This window comes from Monopterus albus, unplaced genomic scaffold (assembly GCF_001952655.1).
Source record: "Monopterus albus unplaced genomic scaffold, M_albus_1.0 scaffold218.1, whole genome shotgun sequence".
In the NCBI taxonomy this organism is placed as follows: Eukaryota; Metazoa; Chordata; class Actinopteri; order Synbranchiformes; family Synbranchidae; genus Monopterus; species Monopterus albus.
In genome coordinates, this window is record NW_018128098.1 from 298,036 (window position 1) to 322,184 (window position 24,149).

General features: G+C 40.4%; 2 protein-coding genes across 2 annotated transcripts in view; both read right to left on the reverse strand.

The window, feature by feature from the left end:
• Nucleotides 1-4,874: 4,874 nt before the first annotated feature.
• Nucleotides 4,875-10,058, reverse strand: pias1b (protein inhibitor of activated STAT, 1b). The gene is made up of 9 exons (XM_020619386.1): nucleotides 9,997-10,058; nucleotides 7,701-8,133; nucleotides 7,486-7,570; nucleotides 7,222-7,269; nucleotides 6,338-6,428; nucleotides 6,097-6,231; nucleotides 5,850-5,955; nucleotides 5,353-5,426; nucleotides 4,875-5,039 (listed from the first exon to the last, which is right to left on the reverse strand). The coding sequence occupies exons 1-9, from the start codon at nucleotides 10,018-10,020 to the stop codon at nucleotides 4,875-4,877; spliced, it is 1,161 nt and encodes a 386-aa protein (XP_020475042.1). The 5' UTR covers nucleotides 10,021-10,058.
• A 3,661-nt stretch (nucleotides 10,059-13,719) lies between these two features.
• Nucleotides 13,720-24,149, reverse strand: part of skor1b (SKI family transcriptional corepressor 1b) — a 40,115-nt gene continuing 29,685 nt past the window's right edge. Inside the window, 8 exon segments of the mRNA XM_020619307.1 lie at nucleotides 13,720-14,064; nucleotides 14,650-14,724; nucleotides 15,283-15,342; nucleotides 15,460-15,564; nucleotides 15,666-15,759; nucleotides 16,075-16,844; nucleotides 16,847-17,767; nucleotides 18,211-18,471. Coding sequence (XP_020474963.1) covers nucleotides 13,982-14,064; nucleotides 14,650-14,724; nucleotides 15,283-15,342; nucleotides 15,460-15,564; nucleotides 15,666-15,759; nucleotides 16,075-16,844; nucleotides 16,847-17,750 — 2,091 coding nt within the window. The 5' untranslated portion in view covers nucleotides 17,751-17,767; nucleotides 18,211-18,471 and the 3' untranslated portion in view covers nucleotides 13,720-13,981.

A 24,149-nucleotide genomic window follows, 5' to 3' on the forward strand; every position in this document is an offset into this window, starting at 1 on the left:
ATATAACAAAGAGTGAAAATTTAAGGGGGTCTGAATACTTTCCGTACCCACTGTATGTCATTACATTACAGTGATATGCAAATGTTAAAGCACAGCTCAGAGATGACCTATGACACATCAAATTGAAAACTTAAAAATTGTTTATATTCTAAAGACACAATGAAAAACCAGGATGAGTAATTTGTAAAATTTGTTTTTATTTTAGTTGTATAATGGGGCATTTAAATGGAGATTTGACAGAATTAAAATAGTTTTTTTTAACGTATCAGTTTATTAATTGACAGACTTTTGGAAAAGCACAGGTGTATCTAATAATATTAACAACGGCTTAGTTCAGTACAGTATGATAGTGAGCTGGGACCCTGAAACTGATGCAGCTAAATGGGAGTCAGCCATTGTTAATCTCATTGTTTACACCAGTGGTTTTCCTACTGTGACTTCTGTAAAAAGGCCCGTTGTAATTTAACGTCACAACCCCATAAGGTCACTTAAGACATCACAAAGCACTGGCCCAGTGGAAAAAGCAGTAACAGAAGAGCACGTGTTCGAGGAAGGAGATTTAAAGTTCACTCTTGATTTTGCCCCAAATGACCTTTACTGTAGTAGCGCAACCAGAGTTTAGCTGAAATGTAGTAAATATTTTCTGAAGCCAATGATTTGGGACATTCACCAAATGCCTCAGTAAATATCAAGGTCCCTGTGTGTATTTCAGTTAAGCACGCACAAATCAAATTTCAGCACCTGCTGAGCCACCACCTCAGTACCTGGTGTCCACATGTGGCCTGCAACAGGGAAAGACAGTGTGAGATCTTGAATAATGCCAGTTAATATAATTTTCAGCATCAAAGATTGAAGCAGTGTAAAATGGTTAGGGATTTTCTTTAAGCAACATAGATGCATTGAAAAAACTGCTTTCTCTTATGACACTTTTTCTGATACCTCTACTACAGTATAGGCATGTGCTGTTATAATGTTAAAAAAAAAATATAATTATGCCTAAGAATTTTGTTCCTAAACAACAAACTGAATTAAAAGAAATCTTACTGCATACTGTAACAGAAGAACACATGCATCTGAACCAGGACCGTCCTGAGACCCACTACAAAGATGCACTTTCCTACACTTGTTTAATTCTTACAAATAACAGCACAGTAGACTGTAGCGGTTCAAAATTATCCAAGCCTCTACTGACTTCCTGACATCATTTGATAGTAAAATGGACAAACGGAAAATGTTACAATGCATGTCAAGCAACAGTGACATCTTTAAATAGCATTAATTATATAATTACAAAAGAAATATCACGTACAATGACAGCAATGTATATCCACAAATCAAACAAATGCTGAAAATATATATGATAATAAATAACCCTAATCATAAGCACAAGTCAAGGAAAAATAAAGGGAGGGGAAGCGTCTGTAATAACTTCAATTACTTTAACTTCTGGGCCAAAATGCATGATACACTAAAAGACGTGATACACTCAAAAGACTAAGCTATCACAGTTAAGGCTGTTGCAAATACACTCAACAACAAAAAAAGGCTCTGCATCCTGTGGCCTCACTAAGGAACAGAACAGCACTCGAGCGGGTGAGCGCTCATGTAATTTGCAGACATGCAAAGCTGAAAACACAAAGTGTTTGCTGCAACAGCTCAAAAAGCTTTTATGTTAATGCAAGTGCTAAAATCAAACATGAAGACATCATAAAATGTCATTAACCCACTTGCGCGCACTGAACACTTGTCTTGAAAATGGTGCCCAACGTTCTTCATGTTGACTGTGAAGATGTTCAGATACATGGGCCACGTGACCATTGAAGAGGCTAGGGAGGTCTGGCACCTTGCAGTTCCTTGTGCAGGAAATGTCAACTACTTCTCTCTATATTTTTAAGTGTAATATGCAAAACAAAAGGGCCACACAGCAAAAGAAAAATACACAATATTGCAAATCTTAGATGCGTATAACAGAAGGCAGCTTGCCGCACTAGTGCCTTTTATTCACACAGCAACAGCCTGGGCTTACGATACAGCTTACTGCCAACTGATGTGGATTTTAGGTACAGTCTCAACTATAAATATTGTCCATGATTGATTTGACTGACAAAAGTGGGGAGGACGAGTGCAGTTATGACAACAGAAGGATCCAGCGTTTGCAATTCTAGTGGCATAGGGAATGCTTCTTTTAAAAACCACAGCATACATCCAACATAACTTAGATCATAAATAATTCCTTAAAAATAATGACTACAGAATGAATGTCTTACAGAAAACTCTACAGTGATGGCAAAAATGTCCAGATCTTTCTGCTGTCAAAACAACAGAAACCACGACTTAAAAAGGAGGAGTTACGTTTTCCTGTTTTGCTGCGACTTGCCTTTTGTACATCTATAACAATGCCCATTTTCTTTGTCATCTAAATATCATGCTCCTTAAGGTGTCGCCTCTGGGTTTTGTGCACATGACAACATAGTGAAACAATACCATTGACATGAACTATTGAAACAAAACTGTAAAAACCAGGTACAAAAGGTACAATATAATCAACGGACCACATGAAGGAGGTGTGAAAAAGTCTTCAGTATTCACAGAAAAATATCAACTGGAGTAACTCACAGGACAAGAAGCGTCCTAAGTTTTTATACATATGATAAGTAAAATTGAAAATAGATTTTCCTCTCTGTACATAGCACTGTATTCTTTCATCTTCCTCTTCCGTATTTACAAAGAACTCCCATTATTGAGGTCCCCCTTGTCTTTCAGTTCTGTGTGGATCTAGTCAAGAGAGATAACGTCAGATATGGAACCATAAATGGCTGGCGCCGCTGCTGCAGTGGCTGTCTCTGTCTCGCTCTCTGTCTTTGTCGCGGTCCCGCAAACTGCTGGAAGACACCAAACTACTGGTGCTGCCGCTGTTGCTGCCTCCGTTGGTGGCTGCCAGCATGCTGCTCCCGGGGGTGCACGGCTGCTCCTGCAACATCTGAGAGGAGCTGTATGGCAGAAATCGGTTGAGGAGCAGGTCGTGGTCCTCTGAAGCAGATGCCGACGCAGCCGCTGCAGCAGCCATCACCATGTTGTAATGCTAACAAGAGAGAAGAATTACTCAGCTACAGACCTATACTTCAGTATGACGCTGTCCACTGACATCGCCTTCAGGATCAGGGGTTGTATTCACAAAGCAATGTGTGGCTAACAGTGGCCAAGGCTGGAGAAACTCCTAAAACAAGGAGTGTGTTGTCAACTCTAAAAGTCGAAAAACTCCAAAATCTGTGAGAAGTTAGAGATGCAGAACTTTGAATATCTTAGTTACCTAACATCCATCCATTATCTACACCGCTTATCCCTGAATAGGGACAAATAAATATTTACTTGTAGGATTAGAAACTATGTGAATCTGATCACAAGAGTCTGAGTCAATGTACCTGACTGTCGCCTTGGAGGAAGGAGAAGAAACTCAGATCTGCAAGAAAAGGAAGAAGAGTTACATCAGGCAGGATATAAACTTCTCATATTTATGGTTACAAATTAACAAGAAACAACCATCTGTGTTCAAAGATAGGTTTGTTTAGATTTTATCAATTCATTCTCAATACATAAGTTGCAAGCCTTATAAACTCTGAGAGCATGATGTGTTGCTGTTCACGTTCATCCTGTCCTGTCACGCTAATGGCCATGACCCTTCCTCATGTGACTATTATATTAAGATGGACTTTAAAAAGAAACTCTAAGCTTATCCTTTATCATGAGTGACAGGTCTACCTGGCAGGTCATTAGTTGCGTGATAATAGTGGCGGTAGTCCTGGATAAGGGGTGGAGGAGGAGGAATGTAGCTGGTCTCCACAGGGGGCATGCTGGGAGCTCTGGCCACAGGTGAGGCTTGGCTGTGTAGGTTCAATACACTAATAGGAAATACAAACCATGTTAGCGGCAAAAGAAGTAACACAACATAGCTGAGCGCAAACATTTGGTGATCTCACTTCCTGTTAGCAGTTTGGAGACTCACCCCTTGTTTGCAGGTGGAGAGCCAGGTGACAGTGATGGACAGGCCCTTTTGGGAGGTGGCTCATCATCTAGCTCATCCTCTGAGGAGCTATCCAGTGTCAGGTCAATCACATCAACTTTCTTGCTGATGTCATTACATGAGCCCCGTTTTTGCTCATGCGTTTCTGTTCGAGACAAATCTGCAGTGACACAGCTACGTTACACTCTGCCCACAGATCACAGTGAAGAGCACACGCAAACAATGAGGCCAGTGATTGTCTGTGTCTGTGTAATATTCCACAAATCCCATACAGAGGCTAAAAACAATAACAAATTGTGTTCTTACAATAATGTCTGTGAATCCAGAACGTGGTTTAACTAACGCCCCCTATGCCAGCAATTTGTGCAAAATACCAACATAGAAAATCACCGGTCTTATCTTTTAGAGAATGGGAACCGTTTGCTACATACCGCTGTCTACACCGTTGTATGAAGCAGACACCTCCTGCACCTCTTTCTTTGACCTCATGGGGGCCCAGCTTCCATCTTCTTTGAACTGGATTTCATCACAGTCAGAACAGCTATTCAAGATTTCCATGAATAACCTGTGACAACGGCATGACATTTCAGTACAGTCTGACAGCTTTGTAAGCATAATTACTTAGGTTTAAGTATATTCTTAAACTTAAAATTCTGAAAATATAATACAACTAGCACTTTCCATGACTTAATGCTATCATAGCTGTGGCGGCTCACACAACTGCTCAATGAGTCTAGAAGTTTGTTTAAAGCAAAAGATTCATAAGTCTGAATGTTTATCAGACTGCACGGCACTCTAAATACTACGCAGAATCACACAGTAGGACCTAGCATTACATGAAGCGGTGCTGCGCTCACCCGTCAATGATGAGATGCTCATACGGTGCCTTCTTGTCACAGACCGGACACACCCAGGTCGGCTTCTTCTCATTCATTTGGATATAAAGTGTAGCATCGAAGCACTGAAGGTGCGAACATGTTATTGCTCTGCATGGGATTGTCAGCCTCATCTTCCCAAGCTTTAATGAATAATAGAGGACACTCAAGATACATGTCACTTGTCAGTATGGCATAAAATAGTTTCAGGTATGAATACTGCATAACTGTATAGCACCATGCCACCTTTTTGTCTCTCTGCACAATGAAATACAATTCTTGGCAACTTAAAAAATGTCAATGTGATTATAACTGTCAATGAATTTCTTGCCGAGATACGAGTAAGCTAACTGACAAACTGGTTCTATAGCTAATCTGCAGGCTACTAGCTATACTTCTTTCACAATAACACAGCCAACCCCCCAAAAGAATAAGGCAGCACAGTGGAGTATTTACAGGACACAGGAGAGAGACTCGTAGACTGGTGGTGGCAATCTCACTCTCTGGATCAGCTGTCAATTTCTCTTTGACTGTGAGAAAGGAAAAGCAAAAAAGCAAATATCAAAAAAAAGAATAAAGACAGTTTAATCTCAGTGTGCACTGTGGCGATCTGTTTAATTGGACCCTAACTTACCACAGATTAAAAATCAATAACCACAACATATAAATGATGTAGAGATCAACATCACACTGGGGTTTACTGTAGAGCTTCACATACAATAAACAGTTCAAAAATATGATGGCGCAAAAGCAAAATGTTAAGTCCTTTGTGTCTTATTTAAGGAACTGCACCCTGTTGGAGAGCTTAGTTCCTTTTTGAGGTCCAAAGTTTAATTCGTGAACATGTGGTCAAACAGGCCAGAAAACGAGTCTTCTCTATCTCCTACTCCCTTACAGGTGTAGTGACAATTCAGGCTTTTTGGTTTTTACACTAAAATCAAGTGGACACTTACTCAGAGCTCTTGAGTGGTCAGGGTTCCTAATCCCTTTGCCCCGTAGTCTTTGCAACAGGACTGCAGAGGACTGCTGTCTTACCAGATAAACAGCCATGGAAAAACTCTAACAAATTAAGAAAGAAACAATGAGTCAAAAGATCACATTGAAGTGACCAACATCTCCCTCAAGGCTTCAGAAGAAAACAGTGCAAACGTGCTACAATGGTTGATTCAAAACACAATATTCTGTTTTGAATGGTCTTACCCTCCCAATTTCTGAAGTCCACGACACCACAATTGTGTTGGGGACTGTGGTTGACAGTCGAACAAGGGAGGTTATGTTAATGGGGCGACTGGGCCTTTTTGGTTCAACTCCATTTTTGGTGGGAGGAAGATAACCCTGTAGATAAAAATCAACCATCAGTGACTGTGATTCTCAGTAACTGGTGGTGTGATACACTCAAAACAATAACAAGACAGACAAACAGTAACTTGTCCAGACTCACCGGGAGATTACAGGGTTTGCTGTTCACCTTCACACAGAGATTAGGGGGGAAATGATCCTCCTGAGGACAGCTTGTCTCCGATAAACAAAATCTGAAAGTGAAAACAATAGAAAACACATGCCATAAGCTCGAGTGTTGAGAAACTGAAAGCTATTTGTTTCTGTTAAGGTGCCACTTTCACAAAAAAGGTTGGCTTGCTTGCTTATTTTACCATTTCAGTTGTGTCAAGTACAGCCATCTCCATCTATGATATAGGAGAGCACTTCTTAAAGGATGGCATTCATCCATACAGTGAATATTTAATTCTGCAACTAAGAAAAATGTCAGTTTTTTATGTCATTAGGTATTCTTTCTCAAGCAAAAAAAAAATAAAAAAATAAAAAAACTGTGGTAATGAATGCACTTATACTTGCTGGCCTGTACACCATCATAAAACTACACTCCTGGAATTGAACCGTAAACCCAGTTTTAAGCATATTGGTGAAAAACCATTCCTTTGAATCAAGAGTTTGTATTGTCCAGTTTGGCAAAAACATGTCCAGACTTAAATTCATAATTCAGAGTGAAACTAATCTTAATTCCTATTGTTGTCATTTACAATCACTTATAATTGTAAGCTAGTAAGTTAAAACTATAAATTATGTTAAGTTTACTGTTAACTTATTATGTCTGACCCTGTAAGTTAGTCTAGACCATAGGAAGTACAAAACATGTTTTAAGACTAAAAGCAGGCCGAAATGAAGAACACTATAAGTGACAGAGCTATTTCTGGCTGCTTCAAAACTCTGAGAAGCTAAACACAGACCCACTATTCACTTCACATCAAGAATTCTTGATTAAAGTAGAAAGTTCCTATGCTCAGAACAAGAGTATGTTAGACATACCTTAACTGGACTTGAACTGCAAAGTCACATTTGGTCCCAGATATGTCCCTAAAGAATTTAAAAGAGAAGTCAGGCCAGACAGGTCTCAACAGCTTTATACAGTATTTAATAGCAACTATGTTTACTCTGACTGCTTCCTGGGTCAGAGAACACCTGCTTTCTAAATCATGTAAACTGTAAATTGTAAAATGCTTTCACTGTTATTTCTTTTCTCTCATCTCTGACAGCTGAACACAGCGTGCACCAGACAGCTTTCTCACGTACATGGAACTGCTGATCTGTTGAACTTGCTGTGGTGTTAACGCGAAGGCATAACACGCTTCCTGAAACCGCTGACTGTTGTCTGAGGCTACAAGAGTGACACAGAACACGACAGAGAGAAAACCCCACAAAATCAGTATGCATTAGTCGTACATTAGTCATTTTTTGCTGAGTCACTGTTCAGATATCTGTGGTCACAATACTCCATCAGGACTCACCCAGGCTGGTTGGCTTAATGAGCTCATCCAGCACGTCATAGAACGGCAATCTCTGGAGCTTGACATCAGGGTGTACAGGGTGAAGAGCGGAGGGGAGGTGAGGCAGACCCAGCTCGTGCTTAGGCCCGAGTAACGACACAGGCAGCAGAGGCGACGGGGAACCGTGGCTGTCAAATCCCAGCTGGGCGAGGCTGGAGGGCAGGCCGGAAGCAGAATGAACACCAGGCAGGGCTAGGTCCACTGGCGAAACCATTTTGGTTGGGAAGCGCCGTCTGTAGAGTTCCTTGATCTTCATCTGCACCGCGGGACTGCAACCAGCCTTGAGTAGGTGGAGAGCTTTGGTCAAAAGTTCGTGTTTGCGACCGTGCTTATTCCGCCCTGCATACCCCAACAACACCTGGAGCTCCGAAACTCGAAGGCTCATTACCATTTGCTGGTGGAAAATGAAGAATGGGAAAAATGGTCTATTACACCCTGGAAAATACATTTCGCTACTCTGACGTAAAGAAATCAGTTTTGTTCTCTCATTTTGAGTTCAGACTTTTATGGAATTCATTATTATTAAAGACTGTGTAACTCGTTATTTTAACCATTAAAATCCTTCACTAGGTTGCAAATCATGCAAACCAATTACATTTCCATTTGTGAAAAATGCTTTGAGCATGATGATTAATATTTTTTCTTTGGCCTTTGTCCACCATTGGGGCTGGGGGGTATGCTGAATTAGGTTACTGAAAGCCTTAATTCAGAAAACATCACAACATCCTGCAAGTGAAAATACAGGGCACACAATATTATGACTTTCTGTACAAAACAATAAAATCAAATACACCAGAGACCTGTTCTAGAAACAGACAAATTTTTGTGAGATGTTGTATCAGACTGCATTACACTATAAGAGGGTGTTGTCTTCTTGTTTAGGGAAATTCTTAGAATTACAAACATCTCAAGACAAAGAATTTTTCAGTTCTCAATAAAGTAAACATCCTACAGTGTAATGCAATCAAACTAAGCAAAACAACAGTCCTATAAAATACCACACAATTGGATCAACACCCCTGTGACAATGCAACAATGAATGAATGAACATACAATGTGCAGTAATCATGTCCACCCTGTATATAGTCATCTCCAGTCCCTATTTGTGAACAACAGGATTTAAAAGTGTGGTGTGGCACATACTTTTAAAAAAGCCAACCTGCAATTACAAAACCTCTATGCACTAGTAACTTGTTAATCCACTTTGTTTATCGGTCAGGTCACTTGCGTTTTAACTGATGAGTCCAGTTAGTACTCCAACTGAAATGGTACAGATAAATCTTTTCAGTGACTGTAAACATTCTTATGACACTTGAAATCTGCTTACAAACATACACACATAGCATACATAAATGGTAAACTTAGATATAATTAATAGATGAACTGAAGTCTGTGACAATATGTAACATGCCTTTTTACTGTACAATATTCTTATTATATTACTTTGCTATGAATACAGCTCATATAGCAATCTGCGGGAAAGAAAGAGTTTTATTAGTACTGAGATTCATTTTGGAAAGGAACAGATCAAATCGGAAATGTTTGACGATTGTGACTGTTTCCTGTCAAGTAACAAGTAATTACTAAAATCAAGACATTAGAAAGCGAAGGGATTTACTTAGCGTTAGCAAAACTAGCTAGCAGCGCCTGTATGATGCTGGTGTATCCAGACTTAAACAAAGCTTATCGGTACATCTTTCCTTTATCTTATGTGTTTGAGCACTCATCTTACGTATTTGAGTGTTGATCGTCAAAATGTGTTGCCACTGTGACTTTATTTCGAATATTCGCATCATATTTGGTAAGAGGAGCCGCTAACGTTCATGGATGCTAAACTGCGATTGCTTTCCAGGGGATAGACAGAGCCCATTTTCATTAGGCACTGCAGTGTACTAGGTGAACTAATGATAACCGCAGGTAGCTAACGTTACTGTCCCCTTGGGATCAAACGATTACATAACTACGTCTTTAATCTTTTACTACAAGCGACATTTGGCTGTATCTGCCTTTAAAGTACACAACAGAGAGAGACAGCATAACAGTACGCCTGCAACAATAACAAAGCTAATGCTAACGACCTAGCCTGCCAGCTAACAGTTGGTCTTGTGTCCTCTTCCCTGTTGTTTTGTTATTATATATCCTGATAACAACACTCCATGTATGTCTACTATCATAAAACAATGGTGCCATAATTTGAAACTCAAATCTCATTGTGCGAAACGTGTATTTGTCAAGCTGATAAAAGGTCTGTCTTTACCTTCAGTTCCGCACTCTCCGCCATCTTCTAACATTTGGTGCGCATGCGCAACAGCTATTCTCCAGGGACAGTCTTTTTTCTGTCGCTTCTCCGTAACAGACAGCAGGGGGCACTGTCGCAACACAAAACTAGTCTAGATGAGATTCATCAAGACCAAGGGAGTCACAGTTCATGTGACTGAAGGATTTTGTTCTACTCTTACAAAAAAATCAAACGTAATTGTTAGGTAGGCACAAGACGTTAGTCTAATCGATCATTTGATTAGAAGCAATACAAAGTAGGCTATTTACTCAGTATGCCTACTTATGCTATAGTTTACTTGAGTAGCCTTTTCGCATTTGATGATACCTTATTTATTTTCACTACATTTCAGAAGGCATTCTGCCTTAATTTAACAGCTAGGCTGTAGCCTAGTTTCTAGTTTCAGATAAGATTTTGCACAGGCTACATAACATAGCCTGTTATATAATTATAATATTGTTAAATGCATTGTTCCACGATTAAATTCCAATTTTGGTTTTGGCCCCTTACAAAAAACAAAAAACAACAACAACAACGAAACAGGAGCCCCTTAGTTCGCCCTCTAAACTGGGTTTATTTAAGCTGAAAGATGTAAACTCTCTTCTATTCCACAAAAACGATTTGAGAAAAGTCCAGAAACCGACAACAGATTTGTGTAGCCTGTCAGAAATGATTTTTTTCAAAATATCTTTCATATTACAACCCCTCGGATTTGTCTAGGAAGTCGAGAACCACCTGGCTAGCCGTTTACTTTGTATTAGAGGATCGTTACATTCCTAGTAATTTTACTTAAGGATCTGAATTCGTCTTCCACCGCTGTTGATTAGTGACATGGCAGAAAATGAAGTAGGCCTATGACAAACGTTTGCTGGTTTCATATCCCAATAGCTCTCAATACATTTCTCCTCGTTAAACGGGTAAAATCAAGAGTTATACAATATATAGCAACATTTTATAGGCTCATCTGGCAAACAATTTGTTATGAGCAAAACATCTATCTGAGGCCGCAATAATCCACGGTTGTTTTTAATAAAATGATTTATTCATTAGCCATGAAAACAAATATAACATGAACAAATAAGCTACTCTTTATAGTATAGGACTGTAGCTACTTACTGTACAAGGTCGCGGATGTAGGCCACTAATTTAGCCTACTGACTTATATGTTTGTTACTGCAAAGTCTTCTAAAAACAAACGTGTTTAACCGCTACAAATAATTTACTGTGGGCCTATATCAATGCACAGGCCTTTTATTTATAATTCCCATTACTCGTTTAAAGTGCATAACATTCAAAAGCAAGCTCCTGGCCTGCAAAGAAAAGCACAGCAAAAGTATATAATGCACAATACTGTGAGGATAAGGAGCAATGACTTGTCTAGTCAGAGCCGCTATACTGACAACAGAAAACTGAAGTAGCAACCTATAACTATTACAAGATACATACATTGCCATTGCACTTTGCCACAAATAAATATTATCAGGAAAACAAATTTTACTGTATGCAAGAGTTACATAAATGCCGAGGGTGTACATACATATTTTAAAATATTACAATTACATGTCAGTCTACTTTCGACTTAATTTCTCAGAGTCTCTCTGGAGGTTTTCCATAAGTTGCTGTTTGACAGAAGCTGTGGATGTGTCCTTTGTTTCTCTGCCAAATAACTGTGTAGTGATGTGATTCAGGGTGGTAGCAGAGGAGACTTGAAGGAGCAGGATCCGGTGCAGTGGCGAGGAGTCAACATCTTACAGGAGAAATGGTGTAAAGCGTCGTGAGCTTCTATGAAGGAGATAAAACCATCAACAGTGTACCTGCTTGTGCTTACTGAAAAGGCTATAATACAAATTTCATATCTAACATAAAATAGGCTGGATATTAGTATCGAGCATGTTTACATTAATCACAACCACAACAAGGATCAGCTGATTCAAGGCCATGATAAAAATATTAATATATGTAGTGAAAGAATTTTAGATGGACGCTGCACAGTCTGACAAATAGTTTGTGGCCCTCTTTCTTCGTCCAAATGCATAAATACATAATCAAGACAAAAATGTAGATGCGCACGGAGCACCGATAATCACTTTTAATCCCGGAAATGGTGTCTATTTACACGGAGCACCGATAATCGCTTTTAATCCCGGAAATGGTGTCTATTTGTCATTTCCACTAGATTATAGGTCTGCGTTTGTTTCTAATTAATAGGCATAAAGCAGGTGTTTTCCATATAAGTACAAGTGATTCACGTGAAGTCAACAAGCTTCACTGCGTATCAAAACACCAACGATAATACCCTTCAGATAAACCAGACAAATCCATGAGATCTTGTACACACAGGCCACTTGGAGCATACAGGCTGTCATCAATCAAAGTGAAGACATGTCGTACGCTGCTGTATGGAAAGCTCGCGTTTCATTTGATCCTGAAAATTATCTGAGGAACAAATGGCAGGCACACATTTCAGTCACTGATGTAATAGGTGAACCTCTATTAAAAGACTATAGTATCAATACAAGCATTAACATAAATTCATGATAACCAGAAAAGCCCCCCCCCCGTGTGTGTGGCGTTGACGTTAGTCATAAATATTAATGTAAAGCTAAAAACAAACAAAGGATTAAATGAGTTTAATTGGATGAAGTCGTGCTTTTACGTGATTTATGACACACGTCCCCCTACCAGCCTCTAGAGGGCGCTGTTCTCGGTTCTCAAATGTGTAGGTCATGCTAGAGTGTGGGAATACTTATGTTTTGTGGTGGAGATTGGGATTTAGCATTTTAAAATGAATTCAGCAGTGAAATCAAAGACAATAATCAATACAGAGCTTAAACCTTAAATTGTATGTCTTCATAAAAGTAGGGTGACCGGAGCAATTAGAGTTTCAGATTTAAAGTGTATGTGAAAACATTTTTTTTCTCTGTTGTCAAAAGTAGCCCCTTTGTAAAATTTAAATAAAAACAGGACACCTTTAGACAATTTTGTTCATGTTGTAATCACAAAGCCTTGATCATTTAACAGAGTCTTCTTTGCAAAGATTAAACGTGATTTTAAAAAGTGTGTCAAGTGAGATAAACGCAATAAATGCAGAACAGTGCACTTGTGCTGTCTTGTTATGCTTTATTTTCATGAAACTCCTAATAACTGGATTTAATGACTATGAATGCGTAAAGAAAAGGTGGCACCAAGTGAAGGTCATCACACAACTTTAAGTTTTACAAAGACACATCAGTGAAATCCGATATTAGATTTGTTAGAAAGTGATGCAACAATAATATCCAGAACCCCAAAGTACAACTTAAAGAGTGATGAAACTTCTGTCTGCTACCTGTACACGCCCTTGTGTTGCTACTGTAACATATGAACTTCCCCTTGGGGATTAATGAAGGACTTTATCTTATCTTAATGTGCATCACAGAACCCAACGATGTGCAAAGTTTTTATTATTCTGAATTAACTTTTAAGGTGTCCTTCTTACTTTGACAAACGTGATGCTGCACAACAGTGAGCCAAGATACATTTCTAAACAAATGTAAGAGTTCATAACAGAGTTTTTACTGGTAAAAATGACCAAAGGTTACTATTCACCCTCTGATGTTCATTGCACCAAAAAAAGATGAAGCCTGATCTGCATTATTTGCACTGGTCTTCAGTCATGTAACCATTTTGATAAAGACTTTTAAAATACCTTTATACCACATGACAGAGTCCCTTGCTTTTCCCATTTTGGAGATCTGAGATTTTGTACAATTAAATGAAAATGTACTGATGAGAAATCACTGGCATATCCAATTTTTTTTTCACAGAGTACTGTACAACAGTTCTGAGCTCTGCATCCTTTCTTCATTTTTAATATGAGATTCTCAAAGAGCTTAAACAGTCAGACTGTGAGTGGTGTTTTGTCCTGAGATTCACAGGACACACTCAAAATAAACAGAAGCTTCCTCTCGGCATGGATACAGTTTCATATTAAGATCTTTACAGCACCACTTTGGAGTTTAGTGTCATATAGATACATATGAACATCCTGATGTTCTGAATGTACACCTGTAACATTCAAGATGCAAAACATGTCAATATCAATTCTGATATCTCAGTTGAATTAAACTGACACTATCTCCAGCTACATAGCACTCTATACTATTTTGACTTTTTTCACATAAACCTTTTACAATTTCTATATAACACTTTATTTGTACCGACTGTATCAGCAGTTCTGTAAAATAAACGGAGCCCCAAAATATCTGCTTTTCCACTTTCTCCCTTGCAAAGAACTAGTTTCCAAGCTTTTGAACAGAAGGTCGAAATCATAATTCTCTCACATCAGTGTTAAAAGGGGTTTTGAAAACACCTCTTCCCAGAGGAGCGTGTCCCTGAACCACTTAGCATTTTTGGAAGAATGTTGCCCTTTAACATAGTTCTGCTCCACAGAGAGAACTCATAAATGGCACTGCTGAGGTGGATTTGGTCGTGGCATGGCAAACATCATGTTTTAGCCTGAATCACAATAATGTTAGAGGTGGAAGACCTAACATGCACCACAAAGACTTTTGAGTCGCTGCCTATGAAATCACTGCTCCTGTGATAAAAGCCAAAATAGTGGGAAAAGCGCGGGTGCAGAATTTAGCTTACCTTTCAAGTTTTGAAATTCACGTTCCAGCTTTTTCCTCAGCTCAACTTGCTCTAACAGCTGCTTCTGTAGTTCCTCTAAAAGGCAGACAAAAATAGGGGATATTTAAGGAGGAAAGTGCAGGCGTTTGTGTCATCTTCCTTCTAGGACAGATAACTATTTTTAGCATCCTCATCATTAACAATGAAAAGTCAGAGCAGGTCTTCTTGGGCCTGCAGGAAAAGAACACTTAATGGGGATAAATCCCACTGAATCTGCATCAAACACAAATTGACAGAAAAAAACTGAAGATATTGTCTGATTTACTTTAAATTCCACGAGAAGTTGTTACTTTGCAAGTGACACTTAATTAAAGCTGGCCCCATAGCAACAGGGTTTCTTTTTAAGGATTTGGTCCCAAGGCCTTAAAATTGGAAGGAGATAGAGATGACTGAGGGGATGCTGCTGACAATGCCTAATTAAATACAATATGTGGTTTATTCAACCATTTTAAAACATTTGCTATTATTATGTGACATAAAATAGATGGAGATAAATGAAAACAATTGTTATAGCCTAACAACAACTACAACAATAATAATAATGATAATGTTGCTTAAAGAGCCTTGTTGTCCAACAGTGACCCACCGTCTTACCTTTTGCCAGACTTTGTATTTCCCTTTGTGTTGGCAGAACTCTGGCTGGCGCGTCCTCGCCTGAATACACAGGAAATAAATAATATTTTTCTATCTGCAATAACGGGGACCCCTCATGTCTTAATACAAAGCTTATAACACTGAAAAATCCAGTTTGCTGACCTCGGTATAACTTACCATCCTCCCGCCCTCGCTGGTTTTCCTCACTGCTTTGTTCATTAAAAGATTTCGTTTCGATCTCCTCCACTGTGGAAGACGGCTCTTCTTTACTCGCACTCTCATCTTAAGAGAAAAAAAAAATCGATGCAATTTTTCCCCTTTTTCGATTTTTTTTTTGCAGCTAAATGTTTTAAAGAAAAGCAGAAACATAAAAAACGTCTAACCATTTGGTGTAAGTACTCCAGTCTGGTAATGCGCAGGTCTGAACTGATACGGACTGCTCCTTTGTTGCAGATCACTCCTCTCCGGTGTGTAAACCTAAAGAAGAAAGAACCACCACTCCTTTGAGCTCTTCAAATCTTAAGAGGTTTTATAAAATAAAACCTAAAATTAATAAGTAACATATACTGTAAGTTGAAGTATAAATATTTTTATTTAAAGAAAGGGGTTTTGTTCCTAAACGTTGGACATATTTGTTGCTGCTGTTACACCGTTTTAACATAAGTGACAAATTTCCTCACAAGGACACAAAGATTTATCTGCTTTAAATACACACAAGCCAACTTGTAGAAAACGTGAGAGAAATAAACAGATGGTATTTTCGCCCGTTTTTCTCAGTTATAAGTCACTCACTTCAGTAAAAGATGCAGATATGTGGGATAACTGCTTGCTCTGCAGTTCTCTTTCAGAGGACTGGGCCACATGTAGGGTCAGTTTTGGGGAATCAACCAGACTGCTCTCCTGCATGCCCTTGGAATCTGAATCGTTTGGTGAAACCGTGTGTTCCAACCCTGGGGGAGTCCGAGGACACACCGAGGACAGAGGCCGGGAGTCCTCCTCCTCTGGTGTTTTATTTGTCTCCACATCCACATCCGGCTCGGCCTCACTGTCTACACAGGGGGACACTGAACGGTAGCTTGAGCTCTCACTTAAAAAATCGGGTGATAAATAGCCGGTGCGACACCCGTTATAAGTGCCCCTGTTTCCGTACAGCTTGGCGATACAGTCAGCGTCTTTAATAACAGGTCTGAACGCAGAGACGTAGCTGATTTTCCGATGCGCAAGGGTCATCCCCTCCAGCGGTCTCGCCTCATCCCCTGACTTATCGTCTTCGTTACGCGCGGACTGCGTGCTGGAGCACCGGTCGTTTTCAGCCATGCTGTCTTTTGAGGTGTTGGTGCTCCGGTCACTGTGCTCAGATATGTCCATGTCAGTGTGTCTTTGTGGACACAGCAGCTCTGGTGGGGGTTTGTGTTGGGTTTGGGGGTACGGGGGCATGGGCAGCGCGCCCGCCGCGGGCCAGAACATAGGGAAGGAGTGATAGGCGCTGTCCTTGGTACCAGGCCACAGGACACCTGGGAGGCCCGCTTTGCTCTGCTCTCCCATCAAACTGTCTTCCTTCGGAGGAGCGGCGGTGGGATCTTTTGCAGCATCCCAAAGCTCTTACTGGGAACCGGGATAACTGGGTAGTTGCGTGCGCTTGTCATGCCGCCCCGGTTGTCCTCGCAGCTGAGCATTTTTGCAGGTATTTCGGGCGACTCTCGGGGACGGTTGGGTCCTTGTGATTTTAAGGGAGAGCTGGAATCCGACCCACTGCCTGGCAGCGTCCTCTTACGACTGCCCCCGTTGAACATGGCCTTCACATCTTCCCAAGCGTGTAAAACCTCAGTCTGGCTGCTTTTATCTGTTAATTTGAGATGCCGCCTCCAAGAATTAAAATTTGCTGCATCTGGCTGCGTGTACTTAGACTCCGGCGTGCGATGCGAGTGAAATATGAATTTATTTGGGGAAAAATACATATTGCAATAGGAGCACTTGATGCACTTGGCCCTGGAGCTGTTGTATCGGGCAGGGATGAAGCTGCCTCGACTCCCCCAGGCACACTCGTGGGACACATCAAAGGCAAAATTTTCTGGAAGTTTGGGAGGCGCATGAGCTCCGAGAAATGACTTACAAAGTCTCTCGGCCTCTCGCTTAGTGATCATCCCGCAGCGCCTGGAGGAGATAGGCATCGCCCCTGCTCTCCGCAGGATTTCCAGCTGGACAGGGGTGCACTGGACGCAGGTGATCCCCAGAGCCACACGCCGGTTGTGTATCTCGTTATAACTGTAATTCTTCAACAGGGTATTAGATATCTGTGCAAGGCAAAGTCTCTCCTGACCATCTATCACCAAAGACACGATGGGTATTCCGTACAGCACCGTCTCTCCGACCTGGTTGGGCTTCAGGTTGTTGGTGCTCGGGTAGGAAAGCTCTTGTTTGGAACTTGGCGAGGAGCTGGAGTCTCGCCCCGCAGGTATGGAGTCCATTCTTGTAGGCCTGGAGGCTGCAGAGAGGACGTTTGACATGAACATGTGAGTTTTTGTCCCCCATTACCATAAAAATAGTCTCATCAGAGATTTATATTTAGAATTTCATAGGCTACACCGTTTTAGTTGATTATTTCATAACAGGGAGAACAAGTTGCCAAATACAGAAACAGACGAGAGAAAGGACGAGCACAGGCCCCCGTTTTAATAAAGTTGCGTGAACGCAGTTGTTTATTTTAGAACGCAGTCCTTCAGAATAAAAGCAGACTTGGCTAAGCACTGTTTTTGACCATGCCAAACGATAAACCTGCAACTTTAGCCTTTTGCTGTTAACAGGCGACTGTCTGCAGGTTAAAGATTTGAATAATTCCACGTTCTAGTGTATTAAGTCATGACACTTAATAATCCGGCCTAACACACGGACTGTTAAATGCTGCCGAAGTCAGTTCCTAAAACTCACCTTTAGCCTAATGCTTGCGCAGCTCCCCTCCGTCGTGAATGAAAAAGCTGTGATCAAGTGAATGTCAGAGCGATAAGAAGTCTGCGTTGGTGTATATAAAGGTGTTTGCTTTAGGAATGGGACGCAGTTGTCCGTGCAGCACCGCCTCCCTCCTGCTCACCGTCCTCCTCTCTCTCTGCTCTGCTCTCGGTGTATGCGGCTGGTAGTGTTGCGCCAGCAGCAGCAGCGTCCACATGGCAGACAGACTGTAGTACAGCCCCCCTACGACACCAACAACAATCAAGTGACGGCAAAACTTAAGGCAGGGCACTCCCACTCTCACACAGGCAGTCTGCATTAACTATGAATTCATGACCAATAAAGATGATTTGAGATTTTGGTCTTATGGCAGCCTGCAGGTCTACACACAGGTTGATAAGATGCTATGTACATCAGGGATTATTAAATAAAAAGCAGCTACTAAACAATTTATCTAATGCAGCCTATGCCAGTAGCTTTAAATAAATCTTAATTTTAAAAAGAAACGCCTACATTAATATTTCATTACTCTGTTTAGGCTATTGTGTAGACCATATTGCATTTAATTAATTCTTTTGCACTTTCCTGTTAAAAAACCCACGGTGTTTTTGACATCATGCACGGATGAGGCTGCAGTGGGATTTGGCATTCCGCTAAAAACAGCAGGGACCCACCAACGCATTGTTGTGTGCATGCAGTCAGGGCTCACTGATGAATAGGACGCGCAGGCCTGCATCATGTGTTGGGTTCCCACGGATTCACCGTGTACAAGCTACACCTCGCCTACATGGGTCTGGACAATAACCAGCTGCTCTAAAGATCACTCTCTCTGATATACGATCAGACAGATGAACAATACGGACAGCCTTGCGCCATAAGCGAAAGGTATTTAACTTTTTAATGTCAATGCACGTTTGGGTAAATCATTTTCATCTTGCACAAGCTCGGCGCAAATCACTTGGGCTATGCAATAATAATCAAGGCAGGCCTACTTGGTCCTATAGACTCCAGAGGGTCAGCAATAATGACAATTTGTGCAGAATTATCATTTTAAGAAATGAAGCTGTAGACAGAATCCACAGCGTCCTATAGGCTTAAATAAAATTCGAAAAAAGGCGCCTGGTCTACAAAAAATGTATTCTTTGAGCACTTACCAAATGCAAATGACTGATATAAAATGACAAATTTTATTCATACTTTTTCCACATTGTTGGAAATGGAAATGAAAAACATGCTACATATGAGTGAATCGGTGCCTAAAATGATAATTTCCTCCAACTCTATCCCGTGATGGCCATTGTTTTACAGTCACTAATCTATTTGCTTGTAGGACACTGCATCTACAGCCTAACTCAGTGAGGTCAACTCAAAAACATAAAGTATAGGCTATAAATCCTAAATGAAAACGCATTTTATTTGAGATCAAAGGTCCATGTAAGTGAACATACTGTGGTCCAGCATTAGGGAGCTCTTCACGTGAAAAGAGCAACTATATTTAAATCAAGTGGCAATCTCTTCCATCTGTCTACCTATCGATTATTTAACGGGTATGGTCTGTGAACCGCGACTGTCATCGCCCTAAACCTCTTAATTAAAAGTCATTGCTGCTTTCAGATATATTCAAAGTTTAACTGACAGTGTGGACAACTACACCTGAAATGAAACGAATGAAATCAAATTCCTGTCCAACTCTTGAAGAGACCTCCAGTAATCCCTTAAAAAGTCCACACTACAGAGTTCTGTGAAACCCACAGCCTTCACACTCCAAACACAGATGAAGAAATGAGCGAAGTGCGCAAAGAGTCAGGGAGGTCATTATCAGGCTCATGCTTATTCTACCTTTTTTGTGCAAGAGAGAACAGCTCATTTAAAAGTGTGTCTGCATTAATCACAGTGCTGCACCAAAGTATGATAATCACCTGAACACTATTAAAATAAAAGTGCCAGCCCAGGGGAAATCTTACCTTACTCTTTAATTGTTTTGAGGCTTAGATAGGCTTTTTAATCTAAGATTAATTTATGCATTCTTAAATAACTCTACATATGATTAATAAGCTTGAAAATTAAAAGGAAACTGAAGCAATTATAACAAGTGGTTGGTCATCACCTCATTAAATGGTATTAGAAGGATGCAGTTTGAGTGTGTGTGTGTGTGTGTGTGTGTGTGTGTGTGTGTTTGCCCCACTGGGTACCAGAAAAATCAACAGTAGAGTACAAGTAGAGCAAAATGTGGAGAGAAAATTAGAGGAAAAAGAGCTGCTGGCTAATTATCCTGGATATTTCTGGTACATTCCACTGGCACTCAATTTATTAGGAACACCTAGTTACCCCCCCCCCCCTTGAAGGATAATGTTCAGTTTTTGTTCAAACTTTTTTTGAGCAGTGTCGATTGGACTGTACGATCATTTTGGAAGATGTCTTTTGTGCTGCTGTTGAAATGTACTGTATTATACAGAGGGGCATTTCTGTTATTTAGCCAAACTTCATTCTTATAAATGGGGTGGACAAAGTAATAGAAACAAAGAAAGCACCACAGACTTTCAAAATTATCATACATTTCAATCAACACCTCTCTAAATGGTTTGAACACAAACTGATCATGATCAGAAATGAAAGATCAGCTGTTTGGGAGACCACCGCAGAGATGTAGTGAAAACAGTGAGACTCGCTAAATGGTTGCTAATGTGTAAACAAGACATCATTCCTCTCCTGCTCTGATTTTTACTCGTCTCCTAAAAGCCCACCCCTGGGCCCTGACCCTCACATCCTCCTCCACTAAACGGAACATTTCGTCTTGTAGGAGGTGGTGTACAATATGAGTATGGGAGTGAGAGTAAGTGGGAGGTTGGTGGAGTTCATCACTGCATCAAATGAGCCTGAGTGCAGGGACCCTTTTGTCACAGGCAGGGACTCATCTGCCAGTGGTGAGCTGTGAGGTCCTATGGGAAGGGAGGAACAAAGGTGCTAAAAGGCTGTGTGACAATGAGGGTGTTCTGAGGAAAGACTTCAAGTGTGGGACACAGGCTGCATGGGACAAGCTGTGCCAATCATTCTGCAATTACTTTTTTGTGCAATCTAGAGGCCTTGTGAGGGCATTCACGGAGACCCACAAATATACAAGCAGCCGCATTTCTCTGTACGTTGCTTGTACTTATATAGAGCTGACCCAGAGCTCCTCATGGCAGAAACGTAAAACAAATTCCTTCCCCTTCTGTTGATTTGTCTGTGGAAAACACATCCTCATTTCACTGTGGACCCTGTACTGTACCCATCACAGATAAAGTTGATGAAACTGTGTAGTGAAATGCAAGGTGACATGCTCCTGAAGTGCTTAAAGACAAGTGTACAAAATAATGATTAGAAAAAAGAAATACAAGAGATAGAAATTCAAATTCAACATACCAATAGTAAAGATGTGTTTAAAAACTAGGTATAAGCAAATTGATAATGGATTGTGTGTAAAAATGTGTGTTGTTATATCAACTGTTTTATATGCTTGAAAGAATAAATCAAATCAAAAAAGTCAAATGTCTTGTGTCATATGTCACAAGTGCACAAATGAAGGGCAATGCAAAAGATCTGCTGAAGACAAGGTGCTGCACGAGGATATACAGAAATCAGAGGACTGGTGGCCTGAGGAAGAAGCTTTTTCTTAGTCTCTCCTGTGTAACTACAACCCCAAATTAGAAAAAGCTGGTGCAGTATGTAAAATCAAAACTAAAATCAGAAAATAGTGATCTGTACATTATCTGTGTTCTGTATTACATTGAAAACAATACAGCAGCATCAATTTTATTCTTTGTTCAAAATAAACATTCACTTCAATTCTGATGCTGCAACACATTCCAAAAAAAGTTGGGACGGTTACATTTCAGGACCAATAAAAAGGTAAAACAATGAAATGATGACTCCATTTGAAACAGGTGATGTCAACAGGTGATTGCATGATTTGGTACAAAAGTGGCATCCAGGAAAGGCCTGGCCCTTTAGGAGTAAAAATGGGCTGGGGAACACCAGTTTGCCAAAATATATCTGAGAAAATTATTGACATGTTTAAAAACTATCACTATTACTATCCCCTACATAATGACTACTCTTTTACTTAATTATTCTTATACAAACTGTCTCACTATGTTTACTGAGTATTTAGGGAATTGAAGTTTTGTGTATCAACACCTTATGCTACAGTGTAAAAAAAAAAAGATGTAGAAATTTGTCTATATCCAACCCCGAGCAGTTTCAGTGGTGTAATGAGGAGTCAAGTGAGAATGGGAATTATCGTAATGATAACAAAGGTCTATGCACCATAGCTTGGGGCTGTATTGTAAGTCATTACCATAAAGATGCGATGTGCTTGTATTGCAGGGTTTTTGTGAGGGAGCAGGCCAAAGAGATAATAACTATTAGTGGATGACAGTATTTTGTAGGAATTCCAGCTGTGGAGCCCAAATTTCCATACAGATAGAATGGCTCTGGGTGGATGATATGCTTATGTGGGGGAAGGGCTTGGTGACTCTGTGGACTCATCTGAGTGCGCACACACACACACACACACACAAGTCATGGTCGGAAAGTGGGAAATCTCAGTGTTGGACTGAGTCTTGGTGTCCCCAGTCAGACCTTGGGGCGAGGTAAGAGCCTCCAGTTTGAGCGCTCTCTTGGTCTCTGTGGAAGAACTGTCCAGGGTACTGAAACAACTTGCTGTTGCTCTGCTGACAGCTTTCAATGTCAGGAAGTGCAAATAGCTAGGGCTCTGTATGTGTGTGTGTGTGTGTGTGTGTGTGTGTGTGGACAGAGGACCAAACATTTCCATCAAGACCACATGCAGGTGATAATGTGTGCAACGCGCTTGTCAGAACCGGGGTAGGGGGAAACCTTGCATAACAAACAAATAAAAGCCCTTGTCCAAGAAAAACATATCTGCACTTTCAAGGTTACAAACTTTTAAAAGCGTGCACATTCAATAAATACAAGGTGTATCCAACATGTGTGGGAATATGGATGTTAAAAGACATTATATGCTTTTGGGCTTTCTTGTCAAGAGTTAAATGAGAAGGTTGATACCACTCTCAGTGCTAAATACAAATCTACAGCCAGTAGCTAGTTAGCTTAGCTTACCAGCGAGACACATGATGGACCACTACACCATAAGGGTCACATGACCAAAAAGGGTAGCCAAGCTGGCCTGGCTTTGTCCAAAGCTAACAAATATCCTTTCCAGTACCTTGTTTGTTCTATTCAAAAACCAAAGTCTAATAATGACATTTTTTGGTTTTATGATGGAAATGTTGCCAAGAAGTAGTGTGCATATAACCCCTGTTTTATCTGTTTCCTCTGTTTCCAGTCTTTATGCTAAGTAAAGGTAACTGAGTGCTGGCGATAGCTTCACATTTAAGGGATAGACAAGAATAACTAATTTGAAAGTTATTACTTCATTTAATGACTGTTATTAGTTGTTATCACCCCCGTAATTATGCTTGGGCTGGAGCAAACTGCACTTACTAATAGGCCAGGAGGTGCATGTCATCAATATGTGTTATCAATAGGCAACCAGTAGCAGCTGTAGTTTAGTATTACAGGAGCAACAGTGACTGCTGGTGACGTGGCTTAAAGAGGAAGGCAAGGGGAAAAGCTGAGGTGGTTTAGTGATGACAGAACACAGGACTTTGAAACAAACAGCCATCAGTTTCCTGTTTCCAACTGATGGTTATTTTAACCTGAATCAGTTTCCCATAAACCTAACTGAGAAGTTTTTTCTGGAGACAGAGCAGGGCCCTGCTCACCCAGGGTTATCAGGTTTATGGCGCTGATAACAGCTGATACTGGTGTGACACCATTCAAAGCAGATGACAAGAGATTGGTCATATAATCTACAGTACATTAACTATCAAGGTAAATTGGGGTATTTCCCAAAATGTCTA

What these genes read in the sequence shown, in the direction of transcription:
- pias1b (XM_020619386.1), bottom strand. Translation starts at nt 10,020, where the DNA reads ATGGCGGAGAGTGCGGAACTGAAG. An exon ending in GCAGTTCAAGTCCAGTTAAG is followed by an intron (nt 6,429 to 7,221) that starts GTATGTCTAACA and finishes TTTCACTTTCAG; the next exon opens with ATTTTGTTTATCGGAGACAA. An exon ending in GGACTTCAGAAATTGGGAGG is followed by an intron (nt 5,956 to 6,096) that starts GTAAGACCATTC and finishes TTAATTTGTTAG; the next exon opens with AGTTTTTCCATGGCTGTTTA.